We start from the raw sequence: 26,830 nt of genomic DNA, 5'->3' as shown, positions 1-26,830 counted from the left end.
TCAATAAAAAACAAAGTAACAGGGGACAGACAAGAATAGAACAAAAAAATGAGGGAAATAATATGGGATGAGAGTTTTCTTTAAACAGGAGAATCAAGGTGTTTGACAGGGTAGTCCTATAACTATGAACAGCTGATACAAACAAACTCTGATCAAACAACCAGGCAAAGAACTGGTAAATAAGATATACAAAGGACAGGAAGGATGAAAGCCACAGCAAATGGACCAAGATATGAAGAAAACCACTGCCTCTGGTATAAAAGACAAGGAGAAAGGAAGAATGGAATGGAAGAGGAAAGATGCTACATGATGAGCAAGTCGATGCTGATGCAAAAGCCACATGAGCAAGTGGAATTCAGTGAGAATGGTATGAACTATATCTGATTGCAATTGTCAGAGGAGAGACTGAGACAAAGGAAAGGCCAGGGATGTTGCTCCAGGCCAATACAGAGTAGTGAGAAAGAAAGTTGTCATCTGAATAAGGGGAAAAGACTCTGAAGAAGAGTCTGATTTGAGTCTGAATACATAAGTGAAGACTACTAGGTAGTTCTAGTAGGCCCAGTGAAGAAGATTCATAGTCTGAAAATAAAGATCTAAATTTAATTATCCTTGCTTAGTGATATAGCTGATAACAGTGGAATAATCAGTTTGAACCACAACCACCTTGCAGAGGAAATAATACAGAGTCCAATAAACTGCAAAACGTCCAGGATATATCAAATGGAAAGAAGTCTCCTCAATAATCAACCAACCAGAAATCTCTTGGGAATTGAGGAAAGCTCCCTCACCCAATTCACCAAAGAAACATTATTCCACTTCATAAAACAAGGAAATAAAGAAGAACCAACAGTAGCACCTGGAAATGGAAGAACCATAGAAAACAGCATGACACAAGAACACTTGGTATATGAAGATAAGCAACCATCATGATTTGATCAATCGGAGTTCCAGAAAAAAAAAACCTGTGAGAGGTAATACTCCATGGTAAAGCACAGTGACTTCAGTTAAAAAGTTCAACTTGGACAATTCTATAACAGGTTTCCAAACATCTGTCTTTTGAGGGACAACAATTAGATGGGAATTACACTCAAGGGGAATGAGTAACACCCATTTGGCAGCCCCTTGTGTAGTAAATCTTGAACAGACCAATCTTTGAAGAAAAATGATCCCAAAGAGGAGGAAGGAAGGAAATAGATATATAGGTAGAAACCTTCAGACAGAACTTAGAGCCCACTAGAATTGTCATGAAGTACAGCAATATAAATTAATAAACAACATTTGACATACAAAACCATTATGGAACTTGTATGTTAAAAAACAATTATCAAACTTACAAGTCCACTAAAGAAAAGGATAAAGGACACAACAGAAAAACCTATCTTGGAGGAAAAGACAACAAGTTAACAATAAGAAAATTTGACTCAAATTTCATTAGTAATGAAAAACGAAATTACAACTTAATCCTTTTGCTACAGGCTCAGTATAATATACACAAGTTCTACACATTTGCACGTCAAGTATTTATGCTAACTTTTGACACAACGTTCATATCTTCACTAAATTAGGTAGGTATTTAGTAAAGATTACAGGTATTTTGTATAAAAAGAATCAGATTTTTTTTATGAAATACTTATGCTAAAGATTTGTTAGTGGAAATAGAGTCTGTTTTGTTACTAGTCTGGCTACAATGTGTTAAGATCTGGAAATGTTTTATATCTCAGTGATTGGTTGGTTGATTTCGTGTTTTATGGCACAAAGGAGCTAGGCTATCTGCGCCCAACATCCGGAAAAAAGGTAAAATTAAAGTAAATGTAGTAAAATTCATAAAAGGACATGAAAGTAAAACAAAACAGCAAGTAAAAACATAAATAGCATAAAACCAATGTTTACATCTAGTCTACTACAGTAACAAAAAGTCGTAACGAGCTGTCTGTAGCATAATGGTAATTATCATAACCCGCCAAGAAGACTAACAGGTAAGTACAAGAACCACAGTCAGTCACCTGAAGTTGGCCTTTCCAGTCCTGGTTCTGGGTTATGTGTCATTACAGCCACTATCAAAAAGTAGGTAATAAAAGTGTTAAAAGACATGTAGCAAAATTGTAATAAAAACTGGCCAGAACGACTGACGGGTAGTTCAAACAGCGGCATTAGTCACCTGAAGTTGGCCTTTCCAGTTCTGGAATTTAATGTTATGGCCATTTTCTAATTTCAAATTGAACTAGAGAGATTGTGACTCTTAAAGTGGAACCACAATAAAAAAGATTAAATGAAGAAATATAAAACATTTAAATGACATTAAAAAGATTAATGGCTGTTAAAAAACTAAAAACATTATCAAGGTGGACAGTGTCACCTTCACCAATAACACTGTCTAATGTTATGGAAAAACCTTGGGACAGAACATATTTAAAATAGTGCCGTTGAGAATCATAAGGATGGCAAGAAAGTACAATGTAGCTTATAGTAATCTGAGTGTTATACAAACTACACATCGGTGCATCAGTTCCAGATAAAAGGAAACGATGTGTTAAAAGACTGCGACCAATGCGTAGTCCAGTCAGAACAACTTCCTTCCTGTACTTTACGGAAGCAAGGCAGCCAAACTCCACTATAGGTTTTATTTGGAAAAGCTTGTTTTCTCATTGTTCACTTCAAGTCGACTGCCAGTTGGCACAGAGCGAAGTCTTGAATACAGGACCATAGTCCATGTATGGAATAGACACAGCGATGATGAAGTGCCAGAGCAGATAGATTTAGCTGCAGTGTCGGCAAGCTCTTTCCCATGAATACCAACGTGGCCCGATATCCAGAAAACTGGATAGAAATAGATGTTAAAGAGAAATGGCCCAGTCGGTTTTGAATATCAGCAAGAACAGGGTGGTGAACCAACGTGAAGCAATTCCAGGCCTGAAGAGAAATAAGCAAGTCAATATAAATAGTGCAGTTTGAGTACTGCCTTAAATACACAGATAAGATTTACTGGAAACACAGGTAGAAGTTTCGTTAAAAACAATGAACACAATATTCTCACAACTTTAAGTATTTATAATTGAGAACTTCCAACACTGGTACTTGATTGACCCGAGCCCAAGTGGACTAGCCGACCGACCCAAGGAATTCAAGGCCAAAAGTGTGAAAACGGTTTGACCCCTCAACTACAAGGATCCTCTTCTTCCTTCAGAGGAGGTAAACTGAAAGAACAAAACCATCCCAGGGAGGTCCCATCACCACATGCAGGGATCCACAATCAGGGCCATCTTAGTGGAAAAAGTATACTTCATTTCATGTTTTTCTATAGCTAATTGTTGCATAACCTGTTAGAAAGTTAAATACTGATGATAGAGTAAGTTCCATTATCAGGTTTTCTTTAATCGTTTTTTCAACATGCATTACTCTTACAAGTAAACCTTCAACTTCTTTACAGACATCCTAAAATATAGTAGTATCTTGTAACATCAAAACAGTTTACATAAAACTTACCATCATGTCCAACTTCTGTCAGGATTTTTACAGTCTCATGAGACGTCCATTTTCACCATACTTGAAGCAACCAGATTTACTTCTCCCGTCCCCACCTACATTAGGACAATCTTGTGACGTGCCCATCTTCAACACACTTACAACATCCTGTTAAGATGGTTAAAGGAATACTAACTATATGCATGTACATGAAAATAAATTAAAACTTAACACAGAATTTAAGAAGAATATAATGTTACATATTTTTCATGTTGATTTAAAAATTTATAATAATCTATATTAGTGTTCAAGTTGAAAGGATTAGTTAGATTTGATACATTCTCAAACTAAGGAGTCATGTTAATGCAGAAATTTAAATTCTAACAAAGTAACAGGATGCAGAAACTAAAACCATGTTCAAAGCAACTTAAAAAAATTTTCCCCAGAAAATTTAAATGTAAAAGATGAGCCACAGTGAACCCGTAATAAAGATTGTATTGTTCTATAATTCTGTGTAAAACTTCAAAGTTATGTATAGCCATCCCCAATTCTTAATTAATATACTAGAGGAAATGAAGCTACTTCAATATCACTCACTACTAACCAAAGTGACATGTAACCATCGCTTTTTAGCACACTCATGTTTCTATGGCAACAAGTTACAAATTATAAAATCTTATATTAATAGTTTTAACATTCTAAAGTCTGGGCAGCATCCAGCCTAATCAGGTAAGGATACTGATTCTAACCTAAGTATCTGCAAGAGCTAAATCATTAGAATCAATAAGTTAATGAAATTCCCACTTTTCAAATATGAACAACTTTAGACAATAAGAAGCCTTGATATTATCAAATTTTCTGATTAACACCATTTTTAAAATCACATTTAACATGAAGTGAACTAGTAGCCAGGAATCTGAACAAAGGGAGAAGAATTTACACTTGGAAGACCTCAGTATATATCAAGATCCTTATCAGATACCTGCCAAAAAGGTCTTTTACTGGAGACAGTAACATGAGACTACTTTTAAAGTCTGCAAGAGCAAGAACTTGGTAGACACCCTCCTGACACTGGTCTTTTCCATGAAAGTCCATGGAATGGTAGATGCTGCACTAGGCAACTTAGATAAATATAATACCAAGGATACCCCAAGCAACCTTGCAAAAGACCCTAACATGACAGTGAGGACAGGTAATGCCAGGGCAAAAGGATTGACCACTTTTTTTTAGTATTATTATTACACTAAACCATATGCAAATTTTGGAAAATTCATATACCGTAGGAGGCAACGCCAGCTGTCTGGCAGGATCCAATGAAAGAGAAATGGGTGCTTAAAAAGAAAATATACTTACCCTACCCAAAGGCAGTGTGAAGATTGAAAAAAATAGATTAGAGTTAAAACTCAGCAGGAAATAAAGCAGGTTTTATGAAAGACATGTGAGAATCATCCACATGTACTAACATACAGATAATATTCAAACTGACGTTGGCTTATCCACACTGTAATAGTAGCAGGCAACAGATCTAGACAATGAGGGTCCAAAGGTAGAATAAAAAATAGCAGGAGCCCTTAAAATACGTAATGCGTGCCAAATAACACCAAGACAAGATGCAGAAGATGAGTCTAAATGAGTATATAGGAAAGAAACAGGAGGGAGGGAAATAGGATGAAAAGTACAATCACCATCCCAAGTAACAGAAGTCTTAGAAAAGAAGCCAGGTCTGGGTAAAGTAAGTATAAGTACAATGTAAGACTGTGAAAAACACTAATGATATTAAAATCAGAACAATGGAGACCATAGGTAAGGAGATGGAAAAATGTCTAGAAGCCAATAATTCAAACAGAGCATGTGTCAGAGAATATAAAATCATTGTCAGGTCCCAACGAGGCATGAAAAGGGTCGGAATAAAGTGGGGAAGGCAAAATGTAGAAAACCAAGCTATCCAATAACCAGCTAGAGTGAAGATTGATAGTCCATAGCTAAACAACCACGTGAAAAGGACTGAGCGGTGAGTCACCATAGAACAGGAAGGAAGTGGTAGACAAAACAGTGGTGAAAAGTTTGCCACTTCTGTTGACAGAAAGAAGAAAAAAAAACGAAGGACAAGATATAGAAAGTGGTACACATTTGGAAAGTATAGATGGTTATGGACCAGGCAAATCCCATATATGAAGATGAAAGGATAACACCCCTAGATGAACACAATGTGTGATTTTTATTTTCCAACTTTCCAAATCTGAAATTTAAATTTGTGTTGAATAGGGATCCGAGCTCTCTGGGCAGTGCTAAATTCATTTTCTGTCAATAATAGGAAGAATATGTTTGTATATCAAGAAAGATGCGGATCAGTATTCTATCTGAGACACTTGCTGATATTGTTGTGTTCATTAAAGCACACAAATTATTTATTTACTTTTAGATGTTTCACGATAACAATCTTAGACTTAATTTTTTTTAATTAGGTGAAACATATACTGTCATTTCTTGTAATTTTATATAATATTTTCTTTCTGTATGTAAACTGACAGTGTTCATTGTTTATGAAACTATGTAAATCAGGTTTTAAGTGTCTTTATAGTTGACTGTGTGGGAGATTGCAGTGTAATAGAGATATAAAATAGTGGTATATATAACTAACAAAAAACACTTTTGTGTTGTTATAGATTGAATGAAACACTTTGTGAAGGACATTCAGGGTATGGACTTAGCAAGAGGAAAGACGAAAGCTCACTTTCAGGTTTGTGTTTTTTAGAGACCTTTAAGACAACATCCTTAATATTATAGGATTTGACTGTGGTAGTAATGGGTATTTTGTCTTACCATGTTCTATATATATCCTTTTATTATTTGTTTAGTAAATATGTAATGTATAATAATTACCTAAGTTAGATACAGATAATTGCAAAACTTTTTGTAAGGAAGATATTTCGTGGGTGTGTACATAAATCAAGCTTTCCAGTACACCCTTTTTTAAAATTTAGTATAGTAATTTAAACCTCTTGTGACATCTGAATTGCTCACCAGTGTGGCTGAATCTGCTATAATATCCAGGTTTATGGAGAGTAAATTCTGTATCTTCTTCCTCCTCCTTACAAAATTCCACACAACACATGATATCTGGTTCTTAGTTTTATAAAGGTGTCTTCTCCATGGATATCTTGCATTCTGTGGACAGATATTGTCAAATAAGGCTTGTTTAAGCTTGTTAGTCACTATAAGGTGTTTAAGTTAATATGAATAATTCTACTATTTTATGGACGAGGGACAGTTCAGCCAACCTTCTAAATTCTGTATCTTCATAGCTGCTTACTATTAATAGACAAGTTCTTTTGGCAGTGAATTTTATTTTGATGTTATTAAATCAAGATTTTGGGCTGTACCCTGTATACTGAAATTGTAACATCCTTTCTAGCCTACCTAATTTCCACCCAAATTTAATTTGATTTTAGTGATTTGGAAAAACTTCAGTGTTACAACCAAATTTTAAAAACAAAATTTTTTGCACGAGAAATAAATACTGCTGCTTTGGTGAAGGGATTATTTTTTGTTTATTTCTTGCTGAAATGCAAGAAAAATAAAGAAAAAATTTTCTCCGGTTAAAGAAATGTATAACTATGTAATATTTTTTTGCACCTTAATGCAAAGGAGCACCAGATAAGATTGAAAATACAATAGTAGACAAATACAACAATATATTGATTATTAAATAATGTTAGAAGTTTGTATATGGATATAGATTGTTATTAAATATTTCTGCAGTATTTCATTTTACCATTCCTACTCTAAACTCATCTTCATGCTGTGGAAATTTTCTTGTGACAGAATTTGCTCAGTTTCTTGAAAAATCCCAAATATACTGACAGTAAGGCAGAGAATCGTTTTAAGGTACTGATGTATTTATAGCTCAGCTTCTTTCTGTGTCATCTCCATCACTTAGTGCTTTGATTTTGTGGGATGTTAGGAGAAGCTTTTGTAAAAGTATAAGCATAGATAAAGGGGTTCCCTTTTTTTTTAAATGTTAGTTATGGCTAAACAGCAATAAATAGCTGTAGAAGTAAATCAATGAAGTTGATATACACTATAATGATAGCATGGCGTAAGCGTGTTAAGGCGCACACTGTAATCTGAGGGTTGTGGGTTCGCAACCCTGTCATTCCAAACGTGTCAGCCCTATCGGCCATGGTCAATCCCACTATTCGTTGGTAAAACAGTAGCCCAACAGTCCTAAATTAAGAATAGCTAGCACAGATAGCCCACGAGTAGCTTTGTGTGAAATTCAAAAACATCTACAAACCAACTCATCAACCCTATTTTATCCACTACCTCTCAAAAAGAGTATGAAATTTGTTTTGGTTACAGAGCTATAAAATAGAAAAGTTCAAGAAAAAAAAAACAGGAGATTAGTTGAGTACTTTATTTCTTTTTTTTAATGTTTGTTATTTAGGCATAAGTGTAAAATGAATTGACATGTAAATATAGGTGTATTTGTTAGGTTAGTTAAGATTAGAGTAAGTAAAATTATAATATAAAAATGGTTCTAAAGGCACAAGAACAGGTTGTAATAGCTCATGGGTAACATAATTTGTAATTTAAAACAAGCTGCATGTAATTTCACAGATATATCATTGTGACACTGGAGGAGATGGTACTAAAAGATTAAACAAAAAATAAATTTAAAAGTTTAAAAGTGTACATTGTTACAAGAGAGAAAAAATATGTGGCAAAATGCCAAATTGTTTACATTTTAAATAGGTAAAAGTATGGTTTCCCCTTTAGGATCTTTTTTAGCTTAATGCTCTCATATCGTTCATTATTTCCCTTTTTTGAATTTAAAATATTATATTCTTTCCTCTTTGCTTTAATTAATATATTGTTTTATGACATTAAAATTTGTTTTCACTTTAGTTTCAATCCATTTCATAACTTTGCTAAATATGTTAAACTGTTGCCAGCTAACTTGACTATTAACCCTCCATTACTAACAAGTAATATTCTTTTCCAATATTTTATTACATATACATACCAACTTCTCCATTTCCATGAACTGGTAATGCTATACACTGTTGGTTCTTCCTTGTTGTTGAAGTTCTAGATGATATAGAAATGTTGTCCAGGCTTGTGTCATGGTCTGAAAACCCTGAACCAAGCGAGGTCAAAAGTATAAAAATAGTTGTTATTCTCTTTGGCATATAGAGTTACTTAAATTATTGACAAAACATGGTTATATTTTCTGGGAAAGATAATTAGTAAAATAAGTTATGACTAAAACAGTTTCAGTCTAAATGATTTCAGTTATCAATCCTGAGAGTGAAACCTGTAAAACTAAGCACAGTTTAGCATAAACATCAACTGTTACAGTCTGCACATCATCCCTTATTTCTGTTTTATTTTAATAAAGATTTTGTTAATTGTACACACTTGCCCTTATTTATATATACACTAAAAACTTATTAAATACATACTTCCTGGACAAATTTGCTGTTATCAGTAGATCCATTTCACTGATCAGATCAAAGTATCACACACATACACTAATTTTTTTCTTTCTTTGTTTGTTTTACATATCCAATCCATATCATGTATTCAACCTAGAATTTGAATTAGGATATAATCAAAGCCAAATCACAATGACCATAACTTACACATATAGACAATATAAGAATGAGATGATTTAAATTGCATGATTTACATGCCTGACTGTTGGAGTGAGATTGAGCACCATGGTGAGAGCAAAAGAGCTGTCTGAGGCTTTGAGAAAGAAAATTGTAGCAGCTTATGAGTCTGGTAAGGTATTTAAAAGATCCCAAAGATTTTGAAATCAGCCATTCCACTGTCTGGAAAATAGTCAACAAGTGGAGGACTTTCAAAACAACTGCCAACATGCCCAGGTCTGGTCGTCTAAGCAAGTTCACCCCGAGAGCAAACCGCAAGATGCTATTGGAGGTCTCCATACAATTTAAAATGTCATCACGGGATTTACAGCAGGTTCTGGCTACTGTTGATGTGAAAGTGCATGCCTCTACAATCAGAAAGAGACTGCACAAGTTTAACTTACATGGGAGGTGTGCAAGGAGGAAATCTTTGCTCTCTAAGAGAAACATCAAGGCCAGACGACAGATTACCTTCCAGTACCCGTGCCTATGAAAATATCTAGATCAGCAAGACACAGTGAAGGGTATAAAATAAGCACGAGCTATTTTATTCTGTTGATTTTACTTCCCTGGCAGTTGTCTACCAGTTTACACATAGAAGATTTCAAACAATTCAACAGTGAAATTTGTCACTGGTAGGCTCACACTTGAGATTATATTATCAGTCATTTGCAAGGTAAAATACTTATATAACAACAAGATCATTAAACACTGTAAAGTCAAAACAACGAACATTTCAAAGAGAAATATCTTAAATATTCTTAACAGAAGCAGAACAATTTGCACAGCACAGCACTTAGGAAAGGAACAGAGTCATAACACCACACCCCAGACCACTCTGTACCATCTCCCTTATTCACAATGTTAAAGCTGTGGTTAGGGAAAAACAAAAACAATCACTGCAATAAAACCAGCATTATTAACAAAATATTATACTACATGGGGCCCGACCTGGCCTGGTGGGTTAAGGTGTTTGAGTCGTAATCTGAGAGTCACGGATTCAAATCCCCGTTGCCCCAAATATGCTTGCCCTTTCAGCCATGGGTATGTTATTATGTAACAGTCAATCCCACTATTTCTTGGTAAAGAGTAGCCCAAACATTGGCAGTGGGTGGTGATGACTAGCTGCCCTCCCTCTAAATTAGGGAAGCTCTCATGTAGCTTTGTGTGAAATTCAAAGATTTTAAAGATTATAAAGATTTACAATCCAAATATTAATACAACCACATTTTGAACAACAACTGTTTATCAAAGTAAGAAACATAGCTAAACATACTGGAATAATTACAGATCCTTTTGCCCCAACAAGAAAGTTTGTAAAGTTATGTGATCTCCACGACCAGCCTCCTCATCCTGTGTAATTAAGTTTAGCACTATCATAGATACAATGACAATTACCATTCAAAAACTTAACTGTTAAGCATTTTATAGAAGGAATTTGATGTGCAACTGTTTCTCTTAATAGAGAAGTTTAGCCAATATATGAACCAAATGAAATAATCCAGATATCAATAATCATTCAAATTAAGTTAACCACTGATCTCACATAAGAGTAGTGCCTTCACTAAAATTTACTTTGAGTATGTAAAGAATAATAATAATAATAAAAAACTCTGAGGACAACTGTCTCTTAATGTACTGAAGTTAGCAATTCTTACATTCTTGGTCTGTAAAATAAATATGCATAGTCTCACAAGTAACAGTGATTATACCATCCAAAACAACTACCCTTCATGAAGATGTTACTCTCTTACAATAATATTAAAGATACCTTCAAGATACAATGCATTCAAAGCTTATTATTATTACAAACCTTCTTGGATTAGAGAAATTTCACACTTTTTCTCTTTTTAATGGAGATTTTCTTAAAACCAGTTTCTATTTAATAAAAATGCATAAAAAATCTGTGTTTTGTAATATTAATCTAAATATTTTAGCATAAATCAGTTGAAAGATATAACAGATCTTTTTTGAATATATTTTTATTAAAGGGTAAAAATGACCATCAACACTAAACTAAAAAAAAACAGTTCAATATACCAATAAAGAAATGTATAAAACTTGATTAAAAAAGATGGCCCTCCTCTGCAATGTAATTAAATTGAATTTGGGTGTTAATTAGGTAGACTAGAAAAGGATGTCACAATTTCCAGTATAAAAATAAAATACACAGCCAAAAGAACATGTCTATTAATAGTAAGCAGATATGAGTTTAGAAGGTTGGCTGAACTGTCCCTCTTCCATAAAATAGTAGAATAATTCATATTAACCTAAACACCTTATAGTGACTTACAAGCCTTATTTAACAATATCAGTAAACAGAATGCAAGATATCCATAGAGAAGACACCTTTATTCAACATTGAAGTTGAAACAACAAAAGCTAGCTTTAATAAATTTAAATTAACTGTCAAATCAAGAAAAATTCCCTAATTTATGAAATGCCTCTGCTTATTTTGGAGCAAAGCTATACTGAATATTCACAACCTTAGATTCATGACTACCAAAAAGTAGCTTGTCATTGTCTCAGCAAACTTTTTTACTCATACTTCTAAACTTTTGTTTTATGGAACAATTTGTGAAAAGAAAATGATAATTATAATTACAGGCAATGAAACTCACAGTTTCTAGCAAAAAAAAATATTTTTCAAACAAAGAGTAATAAATACCTTGAATCTACAAATTACAGAAATGTAGCCTCATGAGATTAACCTAATCTCACTCAAATTATATATTTTCTTATTATCTCAGCTCAATAAAACTGTAATGTCACCTGGTGCACCTGCTGTTTTGAAAAGAAAAAAAATAATAAAAGTCTGGAAGTGAGGGAATGGGATGGAAGAAAGTCTGATAAACTTTTGTTAATTTCTGTTTAATGCTTGAATAAAGTTGTTGGAAAGGTTCACAAGGATGATGGCATTGTGGAAGGTCCAAAGGAAAATTTTTCCTCCCACTAGGAAACAACAGGATAGAAAAATAAAATATGAGATCATACCCAGATACAGAATGCTCCAATGATAAATATCATCAAAATGAGCACAATTTTGTCTTTGCTTCTCAAATAATGCAAATTAACCTTCAACATGCTATTTTTTAATAAACAATTATTTTTAGTACACATGTATCTACAATATTCTAGTACCACACAAGGAATTTAAGGATATGTAACAGGAATTAATTTATTTTCACAGGTAAACAAAACTGCATAATACAGAGTAGTCACTCAACTTTTCCCTACTTTTCTACATATTAATTTATTGCATCTTACAAATACTAACAAAGCGAAATCTGATTCACATATACAGCAAATTAATTTCACAAAATAACAAAAAAATAAAAGACCGACCATGTGAAAAGGACTGAGCGGTGAGTCACCATAGAACAGGAAGGAAGTGGTAGACAAAACAGAAGTGAAAAGTTTGCCACTTCTGTTAACAGAAAGAAGAAAGAAAAAAAAACGAAGGACAAGAGGAATGTGATATAGAAAGTGGTACACAGTTGGAAAGTATAGATGGTTATAAACCAGGCAAATCCCATTCAATGTGTGAAGTTGGAGCAATAGAGGTGACACAGGTATATAAGAAAATGATGAGACCAGTTCTGGCTAAGAGCTTCAACTGTCATAGCTCAAGAAAAAAGTTTGGTGTTGAGATAAGTGGCAAAAGCCTCCAAGAGAGACACAGCAAACCTGAATAAACACCTGAAAGAAAGAATCTGGTCCAGCCAAGAGAGTGAATATGCCATAAGCACATGGCAAATATCAATGGGAATAAATCACAAACAACATGTGGAAACAAAGTCCTTAAATGAGTAACCCCCAATACTTGATGTAAGAAACAAGTGCAGAATTTTCAGAGTAGATCATGTACAAATAATTCACAAGAAGAGACAAGAAATGAGAAAATCATGAAGAAACTGCATGTATCTCATAGGAGTGCCTGGAAAAGTGGAGATCCAGTTATTAAGGGGAGTAGGGAAACAAATGGATGCTTAATGTGGTGTTGGCAGGATCATATCACCAGGATAAATCCTCAAGAAGAGAAAGGAGGAGATACACAAACACGACAAGTGATTGCAGTCACTTTTTTCCTCAATCAAGAAATCTGTGAGTAGCTCGTGTGCATCATGTAGTTCATTGAGATAATGTGAGCTACATGTTTTCCAAATGTTTTGCAACCTGTTTGGAAGGCATATTAGTTAACCTTAGTTTATAGAGCAATAGCACTGTTACAAAAAAGGCTATTTAGAATAAACAAATGTAGTTTCATATTACAATCTGAAATCATTATAGAAAAACAAAAAAGATAATTTTGATTTATTTTAATGGTTACAAGATTGGTCATATTGACAAACCTCATACAGAGTTTGGGTAGAATAATACAAAATACATTCTAGTTTTACTGATCAAAATGTTTCACGTTTATTTATGATGTTTAAATTTAAATTTCAGATGAGTGATGCACCCACAGTAGTCAATTTTCTGATTACACACATTCACAGACTCTTGCAGTGAAAAAGACTTCATTATAAATGATGTTTTTCTCAACAAATGATTCAATCATTATTCACAGTTGACATAATTTTTATGAAGATACACAAAACGTATTAGCAATTATTGTGGTGAAACTATAAAGATAAATTTGGAGTCACAAACTTGGCTGATTCAACCAAGCCCATAGTGAAAAGAAATTATGGTAATGGTTTCTCTCACTGTCTGTTGGTTATGGGTTCAAATCCCTGTCCCCAAGCATGTTCATACTTTTACCCATTGGGATGTTGTAACATTAAAATCCATTACACTCTTTGTTGATAAAAAGAGTGGTAACTAACTAGCTCTCTTCTCTTTGGTATGTCATTGCTAAATTAGGGATGGCTAATGCAGGTAGCCCTTAAGTACCTTTGCCCAAAATACAAAACTAACCAAACATTAAAAAATATTAAAACACTAAATGTACAGAATATCACTTGACTAAAAATCACAAAGATTTAGAGCAAATAAAATCAAAAGCTCACACGCGTGTACTTACTACAAGTATACCATCGGTCTTCTGTATTCAGTTGTAAACTGTTGCCTCTTTGATATTTTGGAGGCAAAGAGGTTTGAAATTGTATGGCAAACACCACTTATACCTCTTTTTAATTTTTTATCATCACACCTTGAATACTGAAATTCTGGTACCTAAAAAAAATACAAAAATAATTTTTTAAACTGGTGTATGATTTTAGAAATGCTGAACTTCTCAGAAATACATGCAAAATGTATAACAAATTTATCACAACATAATTTATGACCAGTGGAAAATCTGTTGAGAAACTGATATTATTCTTCAAGAGAGAGAGAGAGAAAGAAAGAAAAATATAATATCACAATAATTTGTGTTTGAAGCAAGATATACCCAGTTTGTCATTGAGATAAATATCTCAGTCTCTGGCTATCTAATTAGCTAAATTTATCAATTATCTGTAATATCATATGGGATGAATCATACTTTTATCACTCATTTGTATTCTAGACTTCGTGTTGTTTATAAATTCAATAAGACTTAGCCTCAGAACAATGTATTAGCAATTTGTAAATTTGAGCAAGTTGAGGGTGGGTGTGTGAGGTTCTTGCATTTTCATTGGTTGCTCTGAAGTTCCATATGATCGAAGCATAGAAAATAAAGATTTAGAAGATTAATGACATTTTACATAACATTTCATAGTTTAAGGGGGAAGTTCAAAAGAGGAAATAACTGAAGAACAAATATTCAAATTCTCACACTAGGGTAAATTAAAGTTGTTTTTAAATATTTTTCTTATATTATTAAGAACTTAAAATTTATATATTAAAAGCTGCATTATCATCTATGGTTTCTTGTCAAGTTTGTTCGTACATCAAGGTAGTTAAGTGGTTTAATTATATTCTGAATGTAACTCACTGAAACATCATGACACGTCAGTTTGACCAGCCCGTGTGCTAAGAGTTCATACATCTCCAGTGTCTTGTTCGGATCATGAAAGGTGTCAACCAATGTACTTATATAGTTTTATTTAGACTGTACTCTGCCCTTAAATACAAAATGATTAGTAAAGCATACTGCAAGTGATTCCAGTGCCAGCAGTAAGCCAAAACACTGAGACACAACCCATCTCAGTAACAACAAAACTGGAAACCATCAAGAAGTTTGTGAAAGCCAGACTTATGTTCTCATCATCAGCTACAGCAACTATCAAGAAAGAAAAAATTATCTCTTAAGTTACTAAATCGGTATTGCCCTATGATAATGGATAGCAAAGACTGACTTGACAGATTAAAAAAAAAAAGAGCATCATTTACACAGCCTAAAGGCAGCAAGTACTAAAAAGGAAGCAACATCAATGTGCCAACAAGTTTAAAAGATATTATTGAACAAAGAGGATATATGACCCATCAAGTTTTCAACATTTGAGAGACTGATCTATATTCGAAGAAGATGCCAGACAGAACAGGTTTAAACAACAAAAACAATTTTTGACAACTGGTTTACAACTTTGTCTGCCCTACAGTAAAGAGATATTTTTCTATGGAAAATGTTTCCCATAAAGCACTAGTGGTTGATGACAACTCACCAAATCACCCTAACAACCTAATTTACACATCAACAAACATTTCTGTGGAGTTTCTTACTCCAAACACCACTTCTTTGATCCAACAAATAAATGAATACGTCATAGCCTCTTTTAAAGCATATAAATGATGAGGGGCAGTGGACAGCAAAAGAAACATCTGGGTCAGAGGTTTCTGGAAACCATTCAACATCAAGAATGTAAAGATGAATGCAGTTTGAAAAATAAACTGGCTAAAATATGTGTACAGTTTTCATCCCTCTTATTAAAATAAATCACATCATTAGCACATCAGTTTGGATTTTAATGGAATTAATGAGCAACTACATACTACAAATCATACTACAAACAAATGACCAATGAACTGCTGATAATACACTCACAGAAAATTGGCTGCTTATGAATAGAAAGATGAATAAAAACCAGAACCACAATTGTTTTTAAAACAAATGATGTCTCCCCTATTACAAGGCGATAATTATCTGGAGGTTATAAAAATTTTCTATGTGAAATTGGAACATTTTCTGATGCATACAAGTATTTGCAATCTTGAGATCAAAATTACTATGCATGTTGGATAGTCAACATGCAAAAAGAAAATAGGCACAAGAAAAGCATTACTTAAAAACGTCTTAAAACTAAATAACAAAAAATTTTCAGAGTCTGAAAAAGAGAATATCATTTATTCCTCTTCAGCTTTAACATGTAAAGCTATATAATACTTATTAACCATAATATACAATTATCAATTTCAATGATAATGCCACATAAAATAACTGATTAACTTAAATTATGTTTAAATCAATTTATCACAAAAATTATTTAAAATATTTTAAGATAAATTAATGGTTCAAAACATATCAACCGATAAAAATTAATGGTTCCAATTATTATTCTTTGCAATTATTCCAGCTTGTGTGAAAATAATTAATTAGCTAACCATTGATTAATTAGTCTAGTGATTAATCACTTACCACATTCCATCAATCACGTAGCTCTAAGTAACTGATTTATCTGAGGTATAATTTAGAAAATGATCAAACATGAGTTTTAAAAATAATAAACTGTTTGATTACTCTTTTATCTTTTCTCCCCTTATTCCCTGTGAGCATCACCCAATACAGTAAACACAACACTCCTACTAATGAAGCTTAAATCAGCATACAGGTGTAAAATCCAAGCCAAGCAAATCACAGGCCGATCTTAACTCCAAAATATTCCCTGAAAAAATTGAAGGGAACAAACACTGAAGTGTTTGAAATATTATCAAACAAAATATAGTGGGTACAATAACTAATGAGAAACTCAAAAAAAATCCATCCTTAAGAATTTTTTTTATATATATAAAGATTTATCTCAATTTTAAACTCTGACTAGTATGAGAGCAAGGTGATTTTCATGCTAAAATTAATAAAATTTATATATCTTTAATATTACACTTTCCTAACTTCATTTGCAGAGCTTCTAGAATCTTCTAATTGAATATCAAGTCATTTTTGGTAAAACTTTATATGTTATGCATTATTTTTCTACCCTTACACTATATGAGCTTAGGCCATTTGTTTAACCTTGTAACCACACCAAAAAAAAATATCAAACAACATTTTTCATTTCTAAAATCCCTGCAGATTACAATAGAAGCTTATCATTATTTATCCTGACTACTGTCAGGCTTGCATCAGTTAAATATGACAACTTCCAATATACTAAGCCTATGTAACAAGCTAGAAATCACCTTGTATACACTTAGTTCAAATTACAGCATAAAATTATGTAATACACACAATCTTCATACATATATACAAATAAATTAATCTATTTCTTCATTTTTATTTTCTCGTGTTACCTAATAAGTATTTTTTTTACTTTTATAACAAACAAAATATGTACACAAAAAATAACAAAAATCTAGTACTTAATTGTGAATGCTGTAATTTCTTTTGTTGTCAAAGACTTAAAGTGTTGAGAAATGCTAACCCAAATTTTCACTGGGCTGTTTATTTTTTTTCCCAAATTATTTATTAATTTCAAATATATACTTTAGAGCACAAACAATAATAAACACAAAGCATACAATGTCCTATAATTATTACAATTTAACTGGTTTTCTAACCAAACATTGTGCATTAAAACAATTTCCTTAGCTGGTTAAACTAAACTTAGTGATAGCAGATTTGAATCTACGTTCCGATCAACTTAAAAGCCATCCTGTGAACGAGATGGCATAAAACATAAGATTAAATATTGGTTATCAATAATGTAATAGCAAATACCAAAGACAGAGAGAGAGAATTATTGACATTTTGAAAGACTGCATGTAAGAAAACAGAGCTTTATGGGATAGCTTGGTAACTGTAACATTATGTTATGTATTAGGAAAATCTGCATGTCTGAAAGTTGTATTCAATCTCAGTCAAGTGAAAAGACGATCCAAGATTAGCAACTTGGAACAAACAAGTGCCATCACGTCATACAAAACTGTGAACACTAAGACGTTACAAATTAAAATATTTTAGTTTCGAAATTCAGAAATTAAAACTATATTACATAATAGAAATATCTGATTAACTTTAGATCTACATTTATTTTGATTATTACCACATCTTTATAGAATTTTATAGCTCAATGAAAATAATACATTAGCAACACAAGAGAATTCTCTCCCACCTACGTGTAATTATTGTATTTGGAATGATCTCTTTCAAAACACAACCAGTATGAATAAAACATGTACAAATATAAGATGTTTTTTTTTGGTAATTTCAATCTTTATGTAATGCTCAAAACTTTTACCAAGTGCTTTTTATATTAAATAAATAAATTCTGTTCAGATAATTAATTATTAACACTCACTTGATGTCATCAAAAGGTTGTTCTTTATATATTGCCCAAACCAAAGCCCAGTTGTTCATTAACCATTTCCGAGGAGCTTTTTCATCTGAAGAATCACATTCCCCCTAAAATACGTCAAAGTAAATTGTCAACATAACTATTATTTTACTGATACAGGAAATGAAATATCTCCAAGCATAATGACAACTAATAAAAATATGTTAAAGTGCACTTTACTGGAAAATAATACTAATAACAAACTACAGGAGAAACCCTATCACACAAATTCTTCAGGTCATGAAACTGATATAATACACACTGGCTGTAGAAATAACTGAGAACAATGCTTTTAACATGAAAAATTGTACTTTCTCAATACCTTATAAATATATAAGGCATGAAATCTTTTTTAAACTGTCTCCAGGTGTTACCTTTACTTAAATGCTTAAGCAGAGTTTTAAATGCACACATATTCAGCCATTTCTAAAGTAAATTATTACTAACACATTTTCGCATACATTCTCACCATTGGTTATATTATACTGGAAATGAGACATTTACACCAGAACATAGAGAAATAGACATTTCTTGAAAACCAGATGACCTTCCTTCTAAACTACCTTTATTTGTATATCACTCATTTGATTACACCACCATTTCCAATATGTAACTGAAGATAGGTCCACCTTCAAAAAGTGCTCAAATTACGGGGCTTATATTTAATTTCTATCAAGACATTTTGAACCTACATGTTTTTACAACATCTTCAATAACATGTACAGTATATTGTCCAAATAAAGAAGCACACACACCTCCAATACTGGGTTACAGTCTTAGAGCAGAATTAATTGACTTCTTTCCAAACTGTTTATTATCAATATGTATTGCATCACAACACATAACGTCATGTTTTTGCCTGTTACAATGCTAACTATATAGGACTGACCTAAACATTAGGGAAAGTTGCTTACGTTCTACATAAAATACAGAGTGGACCATAGCTGAAATTATTTGATTTAACTGTGCATTGGTTTCCATTTCTGTGTGATTGTATCAGGAATAACCAGGGTTACAGGGATTTTATTCATTTCTATTAAGACTTCTCGAACTTGCATGTTTTTTATAACACCATAATTATACTGTTCTCCTAATGTCTTTAAACTCAAAAAATTAAAAAAAGAGTATGGGAAAATGCCAAGCTGAAACTTTGAAGAAAATAGAAAACCTAGCATTCAGAGAGGGAAAAACATTTGTTCATTCTATTTCATATTTATCAGTTTCTCATTTCACTGCACATTGGTAATTTCATTACTGTTAGTATTAGGGTTGAAAAAATAGTAGACAAAATATAGTTTTGCCAGAAAAATAGCTTTGAAAAGAAGTATTTTTTTACTTTTAAGCATGGAAACTGATTCATTTAAGGCTTTGGAAATTCACAGATAGATTTTTATGGGAAATATTTTGATAGAAATATTGATTACTTGTGTACAATACAGTTATGGCTACTGAAAGCTTGACAAATTTCATAAATGAATGTGTCATAAATTTAGAATTATAGTAAAAAATAGTACTTACAGCTCCACATGAGCATGTGCTTCCCTATTGGACTGACCCCATACACATAGGGTGTTAATATTATTTATCACTATAAATTTTTATATTTATGAATATTATTCAGCACTATTAACTTTTAGAACTCAAACTTAATCCAGTTGAAACTTACCAGATATTACCAAGTGTTAATAAGCAAAGGTAGCCAACTGATCAATCGGTACATTCTAGTAATTATAGCTTCTTGTTTTCTGTGTATTAACTTATGAATATTACATACTTCTAGTCAGTTTGCTATACAAAATCAGATTCATTAACTGTTCACATCATCTGTGTACTTCTAGTACTTACAGTCTTATGTCAAACTACATTAAAAAATACAAGTCTCTAAATTTAAATTGTAAAGCTTAATATGACGGAAAAGATCAGGTGAACGTTCCATCTTGGGATTTTATATATACACGAGAAAATAAATCAACAGCTGGTCAGTGCAAGGTCAAAACTAAATATAATGATAACAAGTATGAATCATTATAACCCAAAGGGTATTTTAAGATGCAGATATTTAAATATTAGCCCTAAAAGTACACACTAACTTTTAATTAACAGATTTCTTAACATTATTTCTACTAAATATTTGAGGGCTATCTGTGCAAGATGTCCCTAATTTAGACTAGAGGGAAGGCAGCTAGTCATCACTGCCCACTATTAACTCTTGAGCTACTCTATTACTAATGGATTGACTCTTATACTATAATGCACCCACATTTGAAAGGCAAGCATGTTTGGTGTGACAGGAATTTAAATCTGCAACCCTTATGAAACTGTTGCTTTACTGTTACTATTTACTATTGTAAATGTAAGATATTAAGGGCTTTAAATACAAAGTATATCCATGCTGGACTATATAATTTAAGGATATATAAGTAAATGAAAAAAGTAAGCTACCCAAATTTCAGATTCTCATTTGTGATTAAGTTTAGCTCGTGTTTCTATCTTAAATGTAAATTTTAGTATCTTACTGTTAGGTGTTAGGAAATCTAACATGATATAGAAAAGTTACATCTTACAACCTTTGTTTTGTTACTTTTCAAAATTTAGAAGTTAAAACTGATTGGCCAAAAAAAATAAAAGTGAACTAAAACTAAATTTATTGACATTGACTCTTCATAAAAGCGTTTAATTTACATATGTATTTCAGAAAGTTATCACATTAACACCACAGGTGTTAATAATATTGTGTAGTGATAATAATTTTGGTAGGTATATTGATTTACTACAAGTAAGACCAAGAAAAAAATTTTGTTTAAATTTCATACACATGTATAATTACATCCACAAATACTTGATTAAAACTTTATATACACATACAATTTAGTTTTTTAGATGACAAATCTATGCAGCAAACATGTAGTTTTGTTTAGTTCTATTTCATAACTTTTTATAAGGATGGAAATTAGGAATTTTAATAAGTAGAAATGTGTGGTTTCATTTCTAATTCAAAAAATTAAGGACAACTGCACAGTAAAAACAAGTGTTTACACTTTATTTGCACCATTTGATAACAACATTAAACCCTACTGTTCCCAACCAAAATTTTAATATGTTCTTGCACCCCTCACAGTAATTATTCATTTTTTAAGAATAAAAATGAAGGTGGCCAAAACAAATTTTTATAATTAGTTTTTAATGATATAGAGACAAAAACGAAACATTTGGAAAAGAAAAATATTACAACAAACTAAAAGTTGAATAAACCCTACATGGCCTACAAAAAATAAATTTTCATCCATACATGAAATTTCTTTGAATTTGAAATGTTCATAAGCCAATTTAAATTTAATGACTCTTTTATTCTTCTTTATTCCTTACAAGTTTTTCAAAGCATGGCACAATTTTTGAATATATAGGACAGTACCCTTGATATAAACAAAAAAAAATTGAAATGTTATCTCCCACCTCCAAGGGATGCGAGCACCCCTGGTTGGGAACCACTGCATTAAACACTAATGTCATTCAAATACAATGTCAGTATTTTAATATTAAAAACTTACTTTTTTTTTTTTAAATCATGCATCAGATAACTTTCACATTTACATATGTATTTCAGAAAGTTATCACATTAACACCACAGGTGTTAATAATATTGTGTAGTGATTATAATTTTGGTAGGTATATTGATTTACTACAAGTAAGACCAAGAAATAAATTTTGTTTAAATTTCATACACATGTATAATTACATCCACAAATACTTGATTAAAACTTTATATACACATACAATTTAGTTTTTAGATGACAAATCTATGCAGCAAACAACAGTATATTATACAGAATTGAAACTTTATTTGTGTCAAATAGAAATATTAACACTAAAGAACTTCTCTAAATTACTAATTTGGTGTTTAGATCTTGATATAATATCAGAAAATTCTTTCAAGTTGAAACTTTTAAACTAACAAATGTTGTATTACCCCAAGACATTTTGAATAAATGGTTGGATGTTATAAACCAAACACAAAATACTTCACTGTTGATAGCATCATTGCAACAAAAATGTTGCTGATTTTCATAAAAATCTTTATCTTTGTGAGATTACATCATGATCAATGTTCTAAAAGACAAAGAAAAGGGAAATATAATGTAATTACAATCATCGTAAAATATAACCAATGTCCATTTTCCTTATTGGCTATGTACTTTCAATAAAAGTATCAGCTTTAATTACTATTTTTTATGACTGTCTTTTCTCTTTCTTTTTCCAACCAATTCCTTCAGCTTTCCTAACAATGTTATATTAGAACCTGGTAATGAGAAAATCCATATATAATTTAATTTTACCATGATTTAAGCCGTAACTGCATTAGCCAATTAACTCTAAGGTCTCATTTTAATAGCCTTCATTTATATTTACATTATACAATTGGCATGTTTCTCAAACCAATTATTTAATGAAACGGTTTAACTGTTAACGAAACTGGTATCTTTACACTTAATAACACATTCATTAACTTCATTAACACATAAAATTATGTACAATTAGAAGATGTTTCACAGATAATATTCAATTCCACAAAAATATGTTTGACATATATAAATTTAAATTTTTCAACCTTTTTATCACACTCATTTTTATTACTCACATAATGCGTATAATGTTTACACACACACATGGACAAAAAGTAAAATCAACTAGCAAAAGCAAATATACCCCACAATTTAAAAAATCAAGAAACCATATCAGGTCGCATATCACATATTCCCAACATCAGCAGAAAAATAACCAACATTTGGCAAAAAAACTAGCAACAAAATATGACATTCCAGTTAATACCAAATTTATTCAAAAACCAGGCACATAACTAAGGTCTATACTATATAAAAACTACACTGACAAATACAACACCAACATTATAAAATACAATGTGATAACTGCCAACTTCTATGTTGGAAAAACAAGTAGAGAAATGGAAACCAGATTCAACAAACACAAAAAGTCACCTTCACGTTTTTAAATACTGCAAATCAAATAAACACAACATAACCATAGAAAACACCCAAACAAACAAACAAATGCAAAATTAAAGAAGCCTTCCTATACAACAACTCAAGCACAAAATCAAGGTGGTCCTTTGTATTGGTTTATATCTAAATATAATCAAACATCTAAACATGCCCTCTACACAACCACCTTCAAACATGTAGTCAGCTACTGGTCAGCAACCCTTTCTTTCTTTGTGAACAAGAAGATGACTGAAGAAAGTCAAAACATTGTTTGTTTTCTCTACCAATACCAGCCGTTTTTCAATATATAATTTTCTCTACAAGTGGGTTTGTCTCGTTATCACGGAATATGTGATTTGGATTGTCTACCAATCCATTTCCTACTCAGTTGCTCTACATGTTTATCAAAGGTCCACACATGTATTGGAAAGGGGAAGAGTTGGTTTCCTTCTAACTTGTCAAACTCTAAACTTTTAAGTTTGAGGAAGAAGCTTCAAGAAGGAAAATGACCCCACAAAATGCCTTCAAAAAAATTCAAGTGCTCATCTACCCATATCATGAAAAATTACATCAGAGATGTAAGAATATATGGTAAACGCTGATTAGAATATTTCAATGGGATTCATAAATTATTGCAAAATTGTATGGATATATTTGCACACAGTGTTTTTTTTCAAGTAAACAACATATGGTGGGAGGATACTTTAAAAATTATAACTCAAAAGTAGATTGAACACCATCCTGACTTTTTTTCTAGATCATATTCAGAGATGTAAGAATATATGGTAAATATCTGAAAAGGCTGAATAACTGGTGACATGGTCAAACTGTGACCTGAAGTAGGGCTATTTTAGCTAAATCATAAACTACCGGAGACCTAATGAACCTTTATGTACAACGGATATGTTATAGGAAATTTGAAAAGAAAATTTAGCTTTGTATCACATTAAGTCTTAGAGCTATGGCTTATTAAATAAACCAATGTTTTTTACAATTTTGGGTTTTCAGGTGATTTTACAGCCTCACTATGAAAATCCTAAGAGAGATAAGTTTTGTTTCAGACCATTTTTGAATTATCAGAGATTAATTCAGTCAGTGCAGCAAATTTCAGCCTTCTACCACCTTCTTTCTCTTGCAGCCAAAGTTGCCTGAAAATGAATTCGCCAAAATAATAAAAAAATTAATTACATTTTACAAGGCTACAGCCTACATTTTCATTACAACATTGTAATGAGAAACTATTAGAAATATTGATCTAATCTTTGGCAATTTTTCATTATATTAGCACATATGAATTTTTCAAGGCATTCCAAAAAATTCTCCAAAATCTGGATGATTTGACATGGGCATGTTTCTTATACTTTACCCTATCTTGCAGTCCTCATTCAAAGCAAATTAAGATAAGCCTGTATTACGATGGGACAAATTCATTTCAAATCAAGATATCACAGTTGTAAGATGTATATTTGTTCAGCAATATATTCAAATGGTAGTAACATAATGGTCATAACAAAAAAAAAAAAGTAACTTTTACCACTTCATTAAGAAAGATGGTGACCCACTAGTAAATAAATCACTTTTCACGTTTCAGTTAGTAAATATCCCAGTTTGAAAATATATAACAATCTACAATTAATTCAAGATTTGTTACACCCAGAAAATAAATAGAAAGCAACAAATTGTTAATGTTTAATTAGTATATAAGAAGTTTTTCATTTCAATAATAATAATCTTACATGAAAATAACCAAATTTTAACAGAACTTCACAGAGATCATTATTTTCTGGTAAAGAACACTCATTTTTTGATTGGTATGCAATAATATTGTAATTTCAGGTGTTTTGTTCGTCTCAACTGTATTGATTGTATTTCACGCATAAACCTACGACAAAGTACAATAAATGTATTACTCTTAAAATTGTTATCTTCTTCAAACTTTCAACACAAAAATAAAACTTTTTCAACTTTCTTAACCTAAACATAATCTAAGATCGAAACGTTGTTCTCCACTTGTATAGTTTTAATAACCATACCAACTGTCTTGAGATACATTTTTACAAACGATTTAAATAGCCCACAATTGCCTCAAAAAATAACTATAGCGGTGATTCTGCATTGAACAGTGATATAGAGAAAAGAGGCTTAGACTGGATCGTTTAGGGTTAGAATATAAAATTTTGCTTTACTTACGTACGTATCACATCGAGATATTTGGATCACGTTAACGTCAAAGAGTTTTTGTGATATAACTTTAAACTGGCTGACAACACTTTGTGATATAATAAAAGTTACAAATGGTAATAAACTTTTTGTTATAAACGTTTGTTTCATCGGATTTCAAACCTTTTTCAAAAATCTTTTTCACATCTTGCGGTCTTTTGATGACGTAACTCGCATAACTCACACGTGAGCATGCGTAAATATCAATAATTCTGGAAAACCGTCCATAAGCCTAGTTTTCTGATAAAACCTCCAAATTTATTCCGGAAATGTACAGTAAAAACAAGTTCGCTATATTAATTTTGAGAAATACCATTTTAATATCTTACACTTTAGAATCCTAATATAACGTAACGCACATAAATTTTGCAGAGAAGTGAGCATGCGTACATTCAAATATATCAATAATTCTGGAAAACCGTAAATAAACCGTGAAAGAAACAAAACACTACGGATGAAACTGAAACCTAAAATGATCTTCTAAAGGGTTTTGTTTCAAATTTCTTCATTAATGGTTTTTCTTTTAAGTTTCAGTTTCGGTTTGAAATAACCAAAAACTACGGTTCAAACTGAAACTGAAACCTGAAAAACAAACTTTTAAAGGGTTTTACTTTCCAATTTCTTCATTACTGGTTATTCTTTCAAACCGTAACTGAAACCTAAAAGAGAAACCAACAATAAAAAATAGGTCCCTTTAAAGGTCATTTTTTTATGTTAGTGTTTCGGTTTCAACCGTACTTTTTCAGTTTCTAGAGTTTTCTGCTAGATTTCAGTTTCGGTTTCAACGAAACAACCGGTTAGAATATAAAAATTTTTCTTTACTTACGTACGTATCACTTTGAGACTATTGGATCACGTTAACGTCAAATAATTTTTGTGATATTCCAACCATAGTTCTCTACATTAATTTAGAGAAATATCATTTTAATATCTTACACTTTAGAATCCTAATATACTTATATTGTTTTGATGACGTAACGCACAGAAATAGTGAGCATGCGCACACTCAAATCTATCAATA

General features: G+C 31.8%; 1 protein-coding gene across 7 annotated transcripts in view; it reads right to left on the bottom strand.

Moving 5' to 3' along the window:
- The window catches only part of LOC143242055 (uncharacterized), a 77,018-nt gene extending 51,011 nt beyond the window's left edge, over window positions 1–26,007 (bottom strand). Inside the window, exons 1-6 of one of the 7 annotated variants that reach the window (XR_013022398.1) lie at window positions 25,780–26,007; window positions 18,557–18,660; window positions 15,037–15,324; window positions 14,143–14,294; window positions 8,489–8,602; window positions 6,487–6,630 (exon numbers count right to left, since the gene is read on the bottom strand). Coding sequence is in view for 3 of the 7 variants with exons in the window: in XM_076485402.1 (XP_076341517.1) it covers window positions 6,555–6,630; window positions 18,557–18,660; window positions 25,780–25,920 (321 nt within the window). In the remaining 4 variants the exon portion in view is untranslated. Of the gene's footprint in view, window positions 1–3,515; window positions 3,631–6,486; window positions 6,631–8,488; window positions 8,603–14,142; window positions 14,295–15,036; window positions 15,325–16,804; window positions 16,925–18,556; window positions 18,661–25,779 lie in introns of those variants that run through there. The other 6 variants (XR_013022395.1, XR_013022396.1, XR_013022397.1 and 3 more) reach the window with 6 other exon arrangements.
- Between the last annotated feature and the right edge of the window lie 823 nt (window positions 26,008–26,830).

Source organism: Tachypleus tridentatus, unplaced genomic scaffold (assembly GCF_004210375.1).
Source record: "Tachypleus tridentatus isolate NWPU-2018 unplaced genomic scaffold, ASM421037v1 Hic_cluster_1, whole genome shotgun sequence".
In the NCBI taxonomy this organism is placed as follows: Eukaryota; Metazoa; Arthropoda; class Merostomata; order Xiphosura; family Limulidae; genus Tachypleus; species Tachypleus tridentatus.
This window is presented reverse-complemented; position numbering and strand designations above follow the sequence as displayed.